At 41.6% G+C, this 17777-nt stretch overlaps 1 protein-coding gene across 3 annotated transcripts in view; it reads left to right on the plus strand.

Moving 5' to 3' along the window:
* The first annotated feature begins 10474 nt into the window (after positions 1-10474).
* Positions 10475-17777, plus strand: part of AP1S2 (adaptor related protein complex 1 subunit sigma 2) — a 28931-nt gene continuing 21628 nt past the window's right edge. The window contains exons 1-2 of one of the 3 annotated variants that reach the window (XM_044911972.1): positions 10475-10602; positions 12755-12933. In XM_044911972.1, the coding sequence (XP_044767907.1) occupies positions 12755-12933 (179 nt within the window). In that variant the 5' untranslated portion in view covers positions 10475-10602. The remainder of the gene's footprint in view (positions 10603-12754; positions 12934-17777) is intronic. The other 2 variants (XM_021681130.2, XM_021681121.2) reach the window with 2 other exon arrangements.

Genomic DNA, 17777 nt, shown 5'->3' on the forward strand with positions numbered 1-17777 from the left:
CTTTTTTGTCTATACATCACTTCACTCAAATGGCTTTTTTTTTTTTTTTAAAGAGAGGGCGGTGGGGAGGGGCAGAGGGTGAGGGAGAGAGAGAGAATCTTAAGTGGGCTCCAAGCCCAGTGCAGAGCCCTACACGGGGCTCGATCTCACAACCCTGAGATCATGACCAGAGCCGAAATCAAGAGTCAGACACTTAACTGACTGAGCCACCCAGGCGCCCCTCAAATGGCCTTTTTGAATCCAGAGAGCTCTGTTCCTACTTGAATTCTCAGCAATATTTGGCACATTTGACAACTTTCTCCTTCTTATCAGGATCTCTTCTTTTAGCTTCATGACTACTTCTGGATCTCCTCCCATGCTTCTGATCACTCCTTCTCAGTCTCTTTTGAGGGTTTCCCTTGCCTGCCCCCTAAAAGTTAGTATTCTTGAGTTGTGCCCTGGTATTTGTATAAGTGATCTATTAATGTGTAACAAATTAACCCAAACTTAGCAGTTTAAAACAATATCCAATTAGTATCTCTCAGCTGCTATGGGTCAGGAGTCCAGGCACAAGTTTGCTGGGTCCTCTACTCAACTCTCACAAGGCTAAAGTCAAGGTGTTGGCCGGGGATGCATTCTCATCTGGAGCTTGTGGTCCTCTTCCAAGCTTATTCAGGCCCAGATACCTGATTTTGGAGGTTAAAAAATGAGTTCATTCCACCAGCAGTTTGCCTTGTATCCTGGGTTCCCTCTTTCAGAAAATCATCCCCCATTGTCATCCTTGACTTTATGCTCACTCGCTTTGCCCCCACATCAAAGCAACCTACACCAGTCAATCTTACCTCCTAAACTCTCTCCAATCTATCTCCTTCTCTTTAGTCCTTAGTCAGGCTACCTTCACCTCTCATGTGAATTATCCAACAGCTTCCCAACTGGTCTCTTAGCCACCAGTCTTAACCACTGCCATGGACATTGTGGACCTGCTTGCTCAATATCCATTCCAACCTCCTGGCAGTGCTCGTTCTGGAAAATGAAAAACGACATTCTTTAGCTAGGCTTCTGGCTGGGATGTAGATTGTAACAATCAAGTGTGCTCATGTAACGTTTGGAAGAAGGCAGTGATCTATCATGAAGAGGGGGCCTTGCCATTGCTATGTCAGCTGGCAAGCTTGGTTATGGAAGCATTTGGCTTTCAGTGGCAGTTGTAGAGGGAGTCCAGGGTCCAGTCCCTAGCCATATAACTGAAAAAAAGGCAGTACCCAAGCATCCATTTTGCTGGCAACAGCTTCCTGATTTCTTGAACACAGCAGAGGAGGTATAGTCCTGAAGCCAGCAGTTACAGAGACAGCTTAACATTCCAGCTTACTGATCATGGCAGACATTAACAGTTCCCTGGCAGTCAAGTTCTACAGTGTTATTCTGGAAGGTTTTTCTGGAAACTCAGCCTAGATTTTGCTTTTCCAATCATTTTTAGACAGCTTCTGTCAGTACTGGTTAGAATGGTTCATTCTATCTGCAACTAAACTGTGACTACAATATATCCTTCAATTAACCACATTTCATCCAGAGAGATCTTTCTGAAACTCTATAACTCAAATCCTATAATGGCACTGCCCTTGCTTAAAATCTTTCAGTATCCTCGAATATCCTTATAGAAAGCCCAAATCTTGTTAATCTTGTTTGAAAAGTCCCGCACGATCTGGTTCCCCTATCCTCTGCAGACTCATCCTTACCCAGGTACTCTCTGGCCACGCTGATCTTCCATTCAGGTCGCTAAGATACTCATGCACTCATCTCTTCTTCTTCTTCTTCTTTTTTTTTTTTTTTTTTTTTTTTTAAGATTTTACTTATTTGACAGAGAGAGAGAGACAGCAAGACCAGGAACACAAGCAGGGGGAGTGGGAGAGGAAGAAGCAGGCTTCCCGCTGAGCAGGGAGCCCGATGCGGGGCTTGATCCTAGGACCCTGGGATCATGACCTGAGCCGAAGGCAGACGCTTAATGACTGAGCCACCCAGACACCCCTCATCTCTTTATCTTTGCCCATGCTGTTCTCCCTTTGTGGAACACTCATCCCCTGTCTTCTCTTGGTTAAACCCTCCCCCCCACACACTTTTTAAAAAATCTTGGTCAAAAGCTGTCTCCTCCAATCTTCCCTGACTCCACCACATATCACTAGTACCAAAACTCTGGGTTAGGCCCTCGCTTATATGCTCCCACAGCACCCTGGCCTTTCCCCTTTGAAATACCTACTCCACTGTATTGGGATTGCCAATTGTAAACTGTACTCCCCAACCTTTACACCCTATGGACCTGGTGGGAGGTTCCACCTACTGTCCTCTATTTTATCCCCAGTACTGAGAGCCCGGCCCAGACTTACGTGTATAAATTCAATGAAGTAATAAAGAAATTGAAGTATTTTAAGCAGAGGGCCTCATCTCTATTAGATTTATATTCTAGAAAAAAACACTCGGGTGGCCATGTGCATAAAGAAGAAATTGTAATGGCATGTAATGGTGGAAGGAAGGGGCTGAGATAGAAGGTCCAGTTTCTTGGTCTGACCTAGTGCAATATTAGTGGGGATGGAAAGGATACTTTGCATGCTATGGCAGGAAGAGGGAGCACAGAAAACCGGCAACATTCGAGAAGTAATAAGACAGGAGCTCATTAAACCTTCTTTTGGCATTCCAATTCAATTTTTTCTTTCTTTTTTTTAATTGAAGTATAGTTGTCCAATTCAATTTAATTAACATTTTTTGAGCGTCTACTTTATGCAAGGCATTGCATTAGGTTATGTGAGACAGAGATTCATAAAGATACTGTCCCAATCTTGGAGATTCCAGTGGTTTCAGTTGGCTACTGGAGACACGAAAATTTTAAAAGAAGGCAGAGCAATCACCGGAGGAGGCACTGAAGAGTTTACATTTTGAGGGGCTGTGTGTGTGTAGTTTTTCAGTTTATTTGTTTGTCTATTTTTGCCTAAAGATAAGGGCTAGTAGTTTATGGGCAATAGTGTACTATAGTGGGAAAAAAACATTGCCTGGAGACAGAACATAGGGGTCTTAGTTCTTCATCTGCCACTAACAAGGTAGTATGATCTTGAACAATTTGTTTAACTTCTCCAGGCCTTAATTTCCTTATTTGTAAAATGAAGTTTTTGAGTGAAATGACCTTAAAATGCTATTATTTCATATATTTGTTATATTTTAAATACATGCAGTATTTTTTTTTTTTACATGCAGTATTTCTAAAAATTTTTCAAGTCATTCAATTAAAATGTTCATGTATTCTAAACAGTGCTTTTGGATAAATGTTTTAACTGTGTTCTATAGTATTTAGAAGACAAAGACACAATCTGGTCACAAACTATAAACTTTGGTTTCTTGATTCTAAGAGACTGATGATAATATTATCCACTTTGGACAATTAGGGACAGTTTACTGGAATGTGCCCCCCCACCCCCATTTCCTTGGCTCTTTCAGCCCTATGATTTTTTTTTTTTTTTTTTTTTGCCTTATCTATTGCCTGGTACAAACACTAGGCTTTGCCAGGGAATAAAAAACAAACAAAACCCTCAAATTAAAAAAAAAACAACCAAACAACCCTCAAATCAGTCTTTTTGCCCCTTTGATAAATGAGTTTTAAATTCTGGGCTCAGACTACATGAGAATTTTCTTTAAATTTCAATGGAAAGGAGACACATGAAGGAGCACAAAAAGCAGGTTTAGAATCAAGAAAAAGAACTATCTACTTACTCTCCCCATCACTATGGTTCTTCTCTTTGTAACTAAGTGTGTAACAGCTTATAAGAATGGCCAGTAATGCTAGCAACTGTAACCGATGAACCCAGAAAGATCATTGGCTTGATACAGTTATTTCTGATTCATTTAAAGCACAATTGGTGGTAAGTATGATGGTGGTGGTGGTGGTCTCTGTGTGTCTGCTCATGCAGTCATCCAGGAACCCAGGCTGACCATGACTCAACCATCTTAAAAGACTAATTTCCAAAGTCACCCTGGGTGTCAACATCCAGGCCACAAAAGTAGGGTTGAGGAGGGAGGGAGGGAGAAGAGGCTTTCCTGCGGAAAGTTTTTCTGGGTCCTGCCTGATATCACCACATTTCATCAGCCCAATCTCAGCCCCATAGGTTACCTAACTGCAGGGATGGCTGAAGAACAGGATCTAGCTAGCTGTGTGCCAAGGAAGAGAAGGGGCAGATTTTGATCACTACATAGTGTGTTTCTGCTATATCCAGAGATACTGATTCTGTCTAGCTGTTCCCTCCCAACTCTCTCCTTCCTATCCCAATTGTTGACGAAGTATTTCAGAGGTGATTCCTACTTGGCATGAGTAGTTGGAAAATATTTTTAGAGTAGTGATATTCATCAAGTAAGCATCTGATTTTTATGGTGCAGCCTTCAAGTTTCTCTAAGTGCTCTAATTTCTAACTTAGACTAACACAGTACATTAGTCTGTACAGGACATGCGATGATGATATGCCACTCTGGTTTGTGCATATCAATTTAGCTTCAGATTCATGTAACTGGGAATATTAATCTCCTAATGTTATCAGACTTAGTAAGATCAGCAATAAAAAATATTCAGATCTGGAGTTTCCTTAAGATCACCAGTCTGGAAAATTATATCACAATTGCTGGCTTGAGAACTTGCCAGTTAGGTATCATATTATTTTGTTTTGTTTTTGGGTTTTGTTTTTTGTGGGGTTTTTTTGGCAGTGGTTCTTTTTTTTTTTTAAGATTTTATTTATTTACTTGCCAGAGAGAGAGAGAGAGGCAGGCAGAGGGAGAGGGAGAAGCAGGCTCCCTGATGAGCAGAGAGTCCAATGCGGGGCTTGATCCATAACCCTGGGATCATGACCTGAGCTAAAGGCTGAAGCTTAACCATTTGAGCCACCCAGGCACCCCTGAGCAGTGGTTCTTAAAGTGTGGTCCCTGAGCCAGTGGCATCAGCAGCACCTGAAAACTTGTTAGAAATGGAATTTTTGGGGCACCTGGGTGACTCACCTGCCTTCAGCTCAGGTCATGATCCCAGGGTCATGGGATTGAGCTCCGCATTGGGCTCCCTGCTCAGCGGGAAGCCTGCTTCTCCCTCTCCCACTCCCCCTGCCTGTGTTCCCTCTCTCGCTGTGTCTCTGGCTGTCAAATAAATAAATAAAATCATTAAAAAAAAAAAAAGAAATGCAATTCTCAGGCCTCAGCTTCAGACCCAGTGAATCAGAAACTCTGGGATGGGGCCCAAAAATCTATGGGTTTTCACAAGTCCTATAGAGAATAACCTAGAACCACTAGTCTAGCTGAATTAGATTACTGCTGAAACATTTCATTCCAAGGGCCAGGTCAAAAGAATATTACTTGAAATCGTTTTGTTGAAAACACATGGACTTTCTTATGTTGCTGTGAATTCACAGTGCCTTGGAAAGCTTACAGAATGAAAAGATCGCTGAGAGCCCTGGGAGGTCATTAGGGCAAATAGTTTCTAAAGGTGCCAGGCATGGAAATCTAAGGTTGTTAAGAAGCATCTTTAGGGGCTTCCCAAAGAAAATGTGTTCTTATGTTTGATTGGTGACTGCTGCTCTAACCACCCAGAACTGGTCTCCAAAAGACCTGAAATTCTGTGTCAGGAGAAATGGTTTTAGAGGTTTAGGAGAGAGCCAACATGTTACTCATCTTTGTACCCCCATTATGTTCCACAGTGGCCAGCATAGTAAACCGTAATAAACATAATAAACCAGCATAATAAACATTTATGTTAAATGAATGGATGGATGGAATAGTCATCTCATGGATTCAGGTTCTAAATAATTTCCACTAATATTCCGGGGTCACTTAGAAAAAAAAGATCCCATGTCAATAGTTTATTCTAGTTACTATTAAAGAATACTGACTGCCTTATGTAGGTGGCCAGTCTTTTCAGCAGTTAAGAATTTTAGCAATCAGATATTAAGAATGCCTCCAACCCCTCTAAGAAAGAGAAAAAAAAAAACTTTTTTTTTAGTGCGTGTTCCCTTTCTTGAAGTATCTATAAAAGAGCTTGGTTGGGGCGCCTGGGTGGCACAGTGGGTTAAGCGTCTGCCTTTGGCTCAGGTCATGATCCCGGGGTCCTGGGTTCGAGTCCTGCATTGGGCTCCCTGCTCAGGGGGAAGCCTGCTCCCTCTCCCACTCTCTCTCCCACTCCCTCTGCTTGTGTTCCCCCTCTTGCTGTCTCTCTATCTCTCTGTCAAATAAATAAAATCTTAAAAAAAAAAAAAGAGCTCGGTTACTGCATGCTAAAGCTTTTCAATGACTAACTTGGAGCCTCTCAGCCCCAGCGCTGTTGACATTTGAGGCTGGATCATTCTCTGTAGGGGACTGTCCTGTGCAATACAGCAGCAGCCCCACCTGCCCCATGCCTAGGCGCCAATATGACAACCACAATGTCTCCAGACACTGCCAAGTGTCCTCCAGGGGATTGGGGGATAAAATTGCTTCGGTCGAGAATCACTGCTCTGGCCTAATATTAAAAGAAGAGTCATTTTCCTGCATTTTATTCAAAGCTCTGGAAACAGGCTTCAGGGAAAAGTGGATGTCCCACATTTGTCTTTAGCTTATTGTTGAGGACTTTGGCAGTGACAGCTTTATCTATTTGAAATGATTGATTCACAAATCCTCATTATTTTAGGCCAGTTTTCTCCTTGGAACAAGTTTATCTTTGGAGATGCAAATTCACAAACTCTAAGCATCTTTTTTTTTACACTTAAAACTGTGACCTTCTACATTGATTCAGTGCTGAATTCCATTACAAGGGCATTTTTATTTAATAATCTCTAAGTAACATCTAGACAGGCTAAAGGAATGCTGTACAAGTCCATAATATAGTGTTGACACTAACAGAAGAGTTTTTATCTACTTCATTACAATATTTAAAAAAAATGATCTAAGTAAAACCTGCACTGAAATAAAGTGTAATAATAACCTTTAATACATCCTCCCTCAAGATTCTGTCCCTGGAGAGAAAAGTCGTCATTGCTTCTGGAATTTACTTCCTGGTATCTAAAGAATACACTAATAATTCTATTTTTTGGTTTATGTTAGATGTTATCTATTTTCTTACTGCTAGTGCATGAGGATTTAGCATTATTTCAACATCCCCTCACTTCTGCTCGTCCATATTCTCAATATAAATATATTACAATTTTTACCTAAATCATCAGTGTTTCACGATGCGCCAACAGTGCTCCGAGACATCCTTGGTGACATCCTCATGCTAATGTCCCCTCTCTTATTGCCCATGTGGGTATATAAACATTCCTTTTTTTTTTTTTTAATTTAATGGCATTTTGTGAGGGAGAGTAGATAAAAGCATATGGCCATCACACATTTAACAGGAAACTAAAACTAAAGCTATTTTTGAAAACTTCTAAAAGATTACATTAAAAATCTCAAAATTTTATTGTTAGAAGGCAAAATCCCTATTTCACCCTCACCTCTTGCATTTAGCATAAATGAAAGCTAGGCACCTTTTTTTTTTTTTTCCTAAGAAACAAGTGATGTTAACTAGACGTATTGTGCTGATCATTTCACAAATACATATAAATATCAAATTATGTTGTACACCTTAAGCTAATATAATGTTATATGTCAATTATATCTCAATAAAAAATAAATAAAAGGCAGTTTACCAGAAATACTTCATTTGTTCCCCTTCTGTATACTTGGGACACGGTTATTTTTCCTACTTAAGGATAGAACTGTTCTTTCTTCTGACCTTGCTGAGTTTCCTTTATCTGCCTGGGCCATTGAAACCTGGGAAACATCAGGCAGCCTTGCACCATGAAAGTACATGCTCTTGTTCCATGAGAAATTATTTTGTAATAAATGTCTCCTGTACCAAAAAAAAAGTATAAAATCTGATTTTTAATTTTTCATAAGAAATTATTTTTGTATCATCATTAACAACCAAGAAATCAGGACCACCCAGATAACAAAAGCAGAGGATGAAAAAAGATACCCTATTAACATGACAGATGAAGAAGATACTAGGTGAGAAGAAATATGTATATAGGAAAGCCCACAATTTGGAAAATGTTGGAATCAAAGTCAAGCAGTTAATTACTAACAAAGACAGTAACAGTGCTTCTTTGGTCTTTCACAGTGAATGCACAATTAGCACTTAATACTAAGACTGGGGAAAAACCATCTATAATCTACTGAAAAAGACCATCTGCTTCTATAAATTTTGTTCTTATACACTTGCCAAAAAAAGAGAACATATTAACAAAATAATGGGCCCTGCATTGTTAATTGCTAGGTTGTTTGCAGTTGTGCTGCTATTAGAATTTAATAAGCCATTCCTTCTTCTAAATTAATAAGCAGCCAAGATTATGTAATAGCTGCTTTCAGCTGCTAATTATTTTTCCCATAATTCCTTTCCCTCTCTACCCCCTGCCCCCACCTTTTCTTGGCTAGGAGCACCAGAGACTGCCAATATGTCATCAGCAAGTCTCCTGTCTTCATTTTCAGAACCACAGACCAATATTAGGATCATAACCAATGACTTTAAACTTGGAGGTGGTTAGCTTAGGAACGTTGAGGATATATGTGCTTTGTACGCAAAAAGAGAAAAACAGCACTTGGATTCAGAGGGCAAGGTTTCATTGCATAGTATTCAATCTATCTTTGAACTGGTTAATGGCATCTGTTTTGTGTAGCACGGGAGAAATGGGACATTAACATGTGACTTGGGGCACGACTGGTTAGGAAGCAGAGAGAAATTTGGGCAGGGGGCCTAAAGACCACAGAAAGCCAGCTCTGTGCTTTGTGTCGGCCACTTGTTTTCCAGTATACATTATCCTACATATTTGTAGGAAATTTTCCTAGTAGTATACTAGTGCTTAAAAGGGGAGGTATTATACATTTTTATTTTGCCAAATAAGGGCATTAAAAATGCTCTCAAATCCCTGTTATATACTATCATAGTTTTATAGACCTTTTACCACAAAAAAAGAACAATCCCTAATAAAGGATTCCTTTAAATTGATTAAATTTAGCTTCGTGAAAAACCTAGCATTTCTTTTTCACTTTGGGCCATTAAAAAATTCTGGCGACTATGTTTGGGAACCTCTGCAAAAAGGGCATAGCGCAATAAAAGCAATTTTCCAGCTTCCTTTTAAGAACCTAGGTGACTGGGGTAATGAATACCATTCAACATGAGAAACCCATGGCTGTTCAAGCAAGGTCACTTAATCCCGTGGGGCTCCCCTTTCCTCATCTGTAAAAGACGAGTCGGACTAGATGATTCATCCATTCTTTTCATTAAAAAAAATATGGACATCCATTATGTGCCAGGCACAATGCTCAGCACTATGGTTCTTAACAAATCTATCATTTTATAGTCCTCATCAGTCAACTCCCACTTATTAGATGTGTTATATACCAGGCAGTGAACTAGGTTGGGACGAAAAATGAATAAAATTCAAGACGCGCTAAACAGACGCAAATGGACACGTGGGGATGCAGAAATGAATAAAATTCAAGATGTGCTAAACAGAGGCTAACGAACATGTGGGTGAAAGAGGGATTCGTTCTTACAGGGTTTGAGGGTGAGGCTTCATAGATGTAACATTTGAGAGGAAGTGCATGCCAGGCAGAGCACGTCTTCGGCAAGGTTAACTGGAACCCAGGCGGCTTTGGGGTGGGGGGGGCGGGGGGCGCGCGACTCCGTGTGAAGGAAGTGGGACATCAAAGACGAGATGCTGTCTGGGCTTTTCAGCAGAGAACCGACAGTAATTCATCAGGTCCGCAGCACTGAGGATAGGCGAGGCAAGCCCAGGGAAGAGACACTTGCACAGCTTGGGGCAAAAGGTGTCTAGGGCTGTAGCAGTGCGATAGAAAGGACGGGCTGGATTCCAGGCAGTCTGGAGGCTGAATAATTGCAAAAGGCCCCCTGAACGCGTGCACTAGCTCCACGACAGAGCTGACTTGTTTTCCCCAGAGGTGCAGCACTCCCTCTCTCCCCTCACCATCAGTACGGACAGTCACGCCTCCCCGCCCCACCCTCTTTGGGCACGGAGAGTTATCGGAGCTCGAACTTGGCTCTTCGCGATCCTGACCTTCCCTGCCCCGCAGAGCGAGGTCGACAAAGGGCACCGCAGAACCCTGTCCTCCCACCACCAGAGAGCCGGGGAAACCGCCTGCCCGAGTTCCGAAGGCACACGCAGGAGCACGCAGGCGCGCGGGCCTTGGCAGAAGCCGCTTCCGGGTCACGTGGCCTGACTTCCGGCCCGGACCACCCCTCTCGGTAGGGACGCCGCCAATCGGATTTCTTGGACTGTGCGGTCACCTGCCCTGCCTCCGGTGCCGTTGGCGAAGGCCGAGCTGCTTCCCGCGCGTCGCCCCGCCCGCCCCTCCGCTCGCCGCAGCCCCGGCTCCTCCCTCGTCCGGCCCACGGGGCGGGGTCTGTCGGCTCGCCCTCCCCTCGCCGCCTAAGCCTTCCCTCCGCTAACTGGGTCCCCTCCCCACAGCAACACGGCTTCTCTTCCTCAGCCCGGCGACAGGGGCTTCCCCTCGGCCGCCGCCGCCACCGCCGCCGCCAGCCGAGCCCAGCCGCGCCCGCGGCCCGCGGCCGCCGTAAGTCCCGGGGGGCGAGCGGGGGCGTCGGGGACAGGGAGCCGGGAGGGAGGGCTGGGCGCGCCCTCCGCCGCCCCGCGCGCGCCCCGACGACCCCACCCCGCGCCTGGCCGCCCCGGCCCGCCAGTGGGTCGCCGCGCCCGGCAACTCACTTCTCTCCGCGTCCGCGCCCCTCTCCACTCCGCACCGCTCCCCGAGGATGCGGGGGGCCCCGCGGCACCTGTGGTTCAGGAATCACCTCAAGTTTTGCGGGGCATTTTCGGGAGGGGCCCGCGGCCGGGGGCGGTGGCGGCGGAGGACCCTTGGCGCCCCCTGCGCGGCGGCGAATGCCATTGTCTGCCCGGCTCCTAGCCGGTCACCTCGCCCGGGCTCGGTCAGTGATGGAGTGCGACCCCATGGGGCGGTGGGGAGGCGTCGGAGACGGCCGGACCGAGGAACGCTGGCTCTGAGCCCGCTCCGCGGCTGAGCCTATTGTTTTTAATAACCAATCTCGAGGAATTGAGGTGCCCTGTCATTTGCGGCAAAATCAAAGCATTAGTTTTTAACCGGAGGGAAGGAATACTTGTGCTTCGCAACCGGGTATCGTCCCATGTTAGCACATAATTTATTTTAAAGACTGAATTATTTATTCGTTCTATAAAGTGGTAGGGAGGGGATACAGACAGCCTAGAGCTCATACTCTTTTAGAAAGCAAACCGCCACTCCTCCAGGTCGTCAGGGTCCTAGAATAGAGGTCTTTTATTCTCAAAGTTCTGGTAACGGCTTTACATTCAACGTCCAGTTGATGCTTTACTTGCTGTCCCCCTCCGAATGCCGCTGTCTTAACAGGACTTGTATGGGAGGCACTTTGACATCAAGAATATCGTTCGTTTATTTTGTGCCAGTGAAGGCTTTAAGTGAGGTGTAATAAGCCAACTTTAAATAAGGTTAAATTGCCACATCATAAATTTCTAAATATATTGTTGATGCCCGTTTGGATTAATACAAAAAGCGACAACAATTTCTTAGCGAAATTTAGAGCCCATTTTATTCTAAATTGGCTGTGTAAATTCCCCCACCCCATATTCAGATTTAAGATGGTGTGGTGCATATTAAGAATCGGGCTGGAATCTTACTTGTAGTAACACTGTTAAAGGAACTTAACAGCAGTTACAAGGAAAAAAAAAAAACCTGTCTGAATTGTACCTTTTTTTGTAGAAACAATGCTTACCTGTTTGCAGTTGCGAAGACCAGTTAGTTGGATTACAAGAAGCTTTCCTTTAAAATTAAACATGTAAATTAATCAACAGATTTGAGGTTCCAAATACATGTATACAAAATAGTTTAAGTAAAATACACTCGAATTCAGCATCCACTCCATCTGTAGATGCTTTTTAAAAAAATTGTTTTAAGTGAGGTATTTTGGGTAATGTCTGCATGTGTGTGACTAAATTTTGGCTTTTTAAGGTTTATATTCTCTTTCATATTGTTACATTAACCCACTTCTTTATTGTGTATATTTATGCTGGAATTTTTAGAAAGTGAAGATGAGAAGAGATACTTAAAAGTCAGGCTTTTATTAAGAAAAATGTGCATTTATGGGTTTTTTTGTTGAATATTTTAGATCTTTTGTTTTGCTTAAAATATGAAAGCATAAACTGAAGAGGGCATTCTGAGTAATAGTCTGAATACAATTCAGCCAGCAACTGAACAGCCTCAGGATGAAAAATAGTTGTAGATCTGCTGTTTCTTTCAAATGTATTTAAACCAGTTGATGTCAACAATTCTCTTTTGAAGCATACACAGAGTGTGAAATGTAGACAGTAGTTGTCCTAAATTGCAAGAGTTATCTTTCTTTTTCCTCAAAATTTTCACTCCAGCTTTTTACCTTTTCTTGTTTTTGTTTTTGTTTTTTTGCCACACACTACTCTCCAAACTTACGTGGAACGGGGTGGGGTGGGGTGGGGTAGGGTGGGGAGATCTGCATCTGGTCGGAAGGTCTTTCTACAAGAATTTTCCTGCTATTTTAACTGGCATAGAAATACTGATAGCTGCTAATCATTTGTCAGTTAAAGAAAGGCCCTGCCCCCAAAGCTTCTCTATGAACCATGTCATCTTAATCTTTACTGAATCAAAGTGTTGCATGTAATCTTGGTTCTATTTATCTTAACAGATGCAGTTTATGTTGCTTTTTAGTCGTCAGGGAAAGCTTCGACTGCAGAAATGGTATGTCCCACTATCAGACAAAGAGAAGAAAAAGATTACAAGAGAACTTGTTCAAACTGTTTTAGCACGGAAACCTAAAATGTGCAGCTTTCTTGAGTGGCGAGATCTGAAGATTGTTTACAAAAGGTATAATTTTCATTTATCAGAAAGGTGAAATAGGATCAAATGTTCCGTCATTTATAATGTGGTAATGGCAGACTTTTGAGAAATGACATTTATAAATAATGATTAATAAAGATTTAAGTGAAAAAGATTTAAGTTAATTAAAGCTTTGTGTCTTTAAAATAACTGCTGTTTTTATTGATTACCCAGTCAAAAAAAATAAAATCAGGAAAGTCGACTTAAAACTAATTATGTAATTAAAGGCATAAATGATTATTCCTACTTAATAATCTTTTTAGAAAAATTCAGTGAATTTATTTCTTTGCAGGTGAAAATGGGGTCATATTTTAAATGTTGTGAGTAATTCTCTGAATTTAGACAAACCTTTCTTGAAAATCTATAATGACTGATAATTGCCATGCCTTTTTTCTGACTTTTAGAATCTTATGAACACCTTGGATGCAGAGACCATTTCAGTCGTATAGAGGTTTTGAAACTTTATATATATAAGATCTCTTTGTTAGTAGTATTTATTAATTTGAAGTACACTTGTTGCTGTCATGGAGGTATAATTAGATCTGATAGATAATTTTGTGAAGAATAGATTTTTAAATTTTTGATGTTGCAAAATGACTCACATACTGACTTTGAACACTAAACTTTAAAAAAATGTACGTCTTTATTAATATCTGAAAGTCTTTTAATACCCTAAAATAACATTTCTCAAGATTGGGCTAATCAAGGGTTAAAAGAAATATAATTACTTTGTTTCTTCTCCATTTCCCTCCCTTACAAATAATTTACTGTATTTAAGAAGAGTGTTTCTGCATATAAAAAATTGTCTTCTATAGGGGAAGTGCAGGGAACTAACAGTATGGGCTGCAAGGAGGGTTGAAGAGAAGTCTGGGTTTTATCTCTGTTTCCTTTATTCCCCTCGAGGTGTGGATGGGTTTTTGTGTGTGTGGGGGGGGTGGAGATGGCAGAGGAGGTGATGGAGGAGATTATAGGACAGAGAGAATGTTTTAAATACCATAGAACTCCTCTTCCCAAAAGAATAAATTTAGTCATCTTTGGGTGATTTTGGTTTAGTACTTGTTGAGAAAACTCATAGCATTTTAGAGCTGGGAGAGGTCTTGGAATAATCTAGTCAGGTGATTGTTTTTATAAAGCTTTTTGCCCCAAGGTTAGAACCTTCAGTGAAACAAGTAGAAGTGGAGGTGCTCTCATGAAAACAGGACCGGGATCTCATACCTGTGCTCACTTGGCTTGTACCCTCTGCATAGAGGTGGTTCATGAGCTTTAGAACCACTGTTGTTGATTAAATTTCAATTTTATAAAAGGAAGAATTTGGGAGAAGTGACTTGTCCAAGGTCATATTCTAGTTAGTGACTGACAGGGGGGCTAGAACTCCAATCTGAAGCATGGAGGCAAAGGTTTTAAATGGGGATGAAAAAAGCAGATACGCATTTCTGAAAGGATCCTTGTAATTGGAGAATGGGAAGGGGGAGGGCTGAGGCTGGCGCCTGAGAGATCTCTTAGGAGACTGCATTATAGTGAGGCCCTGAAGGAAGACCTCTGCTGTGGGCCCCAGCAGGTGGAGTGAACTGTTACTACAGGTAAGTTTTAGGCTCGGTCGCTGCTAGAGGCTGGGAGAGCAGTGATTGCACATTTCTGGTTCAGCTGACGGTAAACGTGAGGTAGCAGACATGGTGACTTTGAGATGCCTGGTTTTCTCGGGGTGGGCTTGGAAGTCAGGGCGGAAATAAGGCATAAAGTGGTAGATCACCAACATTCAAGGGGCAGGCAAAGGGGGAGAGGCTAAGTATAGGGTCAGTAACATCAGGAGGGGGGGAGAGAGTTTTGAAAATTAAGTCACCAGTGCCACATGTTACGAAAACAATTAAAGTGAAGAATCTATTAGGTTTTACAGTGAGAGTTCATAAAATGCCATTTGTCGGAACATTTTCAGTGAAATAGTAGAAACTCTCGAAGAAATGGGGCGAAGCGTGAAGAGGTGGAGACTTTTAAACAGCAAATGTAGACTATTTTGGGAGCTTCTTCAGATGCGAAGAGGTGGTAACCACCCCCACAGACATAGGAGTAAGGGACAGAGTTTTAAAAAAGGTGTGAGAGACTTAAGCTTATTTCTAGATAGGGGAAGGAGTCCCCCGTGTGGAGGAGGAAAATACCAGCAAGGGAATCAATCCCAGGAATTGAGATTCCTGCAGCTGAAAGCAATGGCCTGTGAAAACGGAAGGAAAGGAGGCGCTCGTTGTGTTCCCGCACACAGTATTCAGCCCACCCATCTTGGGCCACCACTTTTTCTTTTAAAGGCTATAAAGGGTAATCTAACCTGACTCTGATACTTGTATCAAGCTCCTATAAATAAAAGGTGCACTTAAAAAAAAAAAACAGCTTTATTGAGATAAAATTCACATACAGAAGTTAGAATTTTTAATCAGTTTTTCTATGAATCTGCCCCCATTTCATACTGAAAACCTTATATATCGTATTTAAGAACGTATTCTTTGTTGATATAAACAGGTGATTTTTTCCCCCCTAGTCCAGCTGGAAGAGAAGACCTTTTAAGCAAAAGAATTCTCGCTTAGCTTCTGAGAAATTTTGAACCAGCACTGTCGCTGTTCCTGTCAGCAAGTGATCTTTAGGCCTTCCTTCTTCCATTTGTCTCAGCCACATTCTGTTTGCTGAGCATTTCGCATAATAGTTCCTCCTCTTGGGGAGGGGGGTCCATAAGGAGACTATAGCTGAAAAAAGAGGCTGAAAATCTGGGGACTTGAGTTCTGTTTGGTTTGAACCTTTAGCTAGTTTCTTGACTTTGAACAAGGCATTTTGTGTGTGTCTCCTCATCTCTGAACTAAATGCTCTTGAAGATCCCTTAAAGATCTCACTATGCTTTTTTGATTCCTGTTTTATGCAGCATGTTATGGAAGAGGCACTAGATTAAAGTTTTACAGTGAATTTAAACATACATATGTCTCCAAATTACTAGTTTGAGAATTTGCCACAGTACTGTATTTTCTTTACTAACAAAAGAATTTTTAATGCCATACCAATGGGTATTGAGACTAGTTTAGTTACATTCACGCCCAGTCAGCTGACACTTAGCTGACTGCGGAGAAGTCATGTGTTTTGAATAGAAGAATAGGCACTTTCAGATGTTCTGAGTGCCAGTAATTAGAGTAAGCCTTAATCCACCCTGCTAAAAATAACCAAACATACCTTTCTTCTTACTAGTCTATTATTAATTTTACTTCAGATTTAGACTTACAAATATGTACTAAGAGAACAAAATGAGCTCATAATTGAATTTTTAAAAAGCGTTTGGTTCTAAAAATAGGGAGTACACTTCAGGTTCTCTTGGTAATCTTTTACTAAATCAGTATAACAGTTTTTCTCTCCCTCTTCAAAGCTCTTAAAATATTGCTTATTCAGTTTTAATTTTTGCCAGGTGCAGGATTACTTTATTTAATACGGTTCCTGGCTATAGTTTTTAATATGAAACTTGGGCTTTGGAGTCAAATTACTATCCCTGGGGAGGTTACTCAGTTAAGCCTGGGTCCCCTATAAATGCAAGTTAATGACAGTATCTTTCTGGAAGAATTGTTGTGAGGATTAAAATGGTAAAATATGCAAAAGCCTTAGCAAACATTTGGTGTCTCACTCAAGAGTGAGGCCTCAGTGAATACTAGCTGTTAACTATTCTGTTTCTTCCATAAGCTTTCTGTAGAGAGGTGCCTTATAATCCTGATAACTAGATAATCACCTACAACAAAGAATTTGTTTAATTGATGGCTCTTTTTCCATTCTGAGTGAAAGCAAACATTTAGGTAGTGTTGCAGGATTTTTATATTTATTTACTTATTTATTTATTTTGTATTGCAAGGTTTTTTGTTTTGTTTTGTTTTTTTAAAGATTTTGAGAGAGAGAACAAGCAGGGGGAGCAGCAGAGGGAGAGGGAGAAGCAGGTTCCCCACTGAGCAGGGAGCCCGATGTGGGACTCTATCCCAGGACCCCAGGATCTTGACCTGAGCCAAAGGCAGATGCTTAACCAACAAGACACTCAGGTGCCCCTGTATTGCAGGATTTTAAAAATACTGCTTGATGCTTGGATGACACATCATTCCTGGTGATATTTATTTTTTATTTTTTTATTTTTTTAAAGATTTTATTTGAGAGAGAGTGCACACACGCTGTGAGAAGAGACAGAGGAGAGGGAGAAGCAGGCTTCCCCTTGAGCAGGGAGCCTGATGCGGGGCTTGATCCCAGGACACTGGGATCATGACCTGAGCAGAAGGCAGACGCTTCACCGACTGAGCCACCCAGGCGCCCCAGTCCTGGTGATATTTGAATTAATATTTCTAAGTGATTCACACAATTAAGGACAGTTGACTAAGTGCTATTTATTTGTAAGTCAAGAGGCAGTACTGTGGATAAGGAGTGAGGATGGTGTAAGCATTAGATTGCTTAACAGTACCATTGTAGAAATGTTGACATTAAGAGTAAAGGAATTTTACCCAAAACTATTAATAAATTCCTTCTAATGGGATTATTTAAATAGCACTCTGTTCATGTCAGCTAGTCATGTCTGTTTTTTATCTACCATTTTTAATGTCAGTTCCTTTAATATTTAGTTTTCTTGATTTGGGGACTTGTAACATGTCATTTGTATCAATTTCCCCAAATTCAAAACTATTTTGTGAGCATGGATGAGGGAGGATGGAGAGTTGGAATTGCTTTTTTTTTCATTTTAATTTTTAAATTATTTTATTTTATTTTAAAGATTATATCTGTCAGAGAGAGAGAGAACGCACACAAGCAGGGGGAGCTGCAGGCAGAGGGAGAAGCAG

Source organism: Neomonachus schauinslandi, chromosome X, assembly GCF_002201575.2.
Source record: "Neomonachus schauinslandi chromosome X, ASM220157v2, whole genome shotgun sequence".
NCBI classification, from domain to species: Eukaryota; Metazoa; Chordata; class Mammalia; order Carnivora; family Phocidae; genus Neomonachus; species Neomonachus schauinslandi.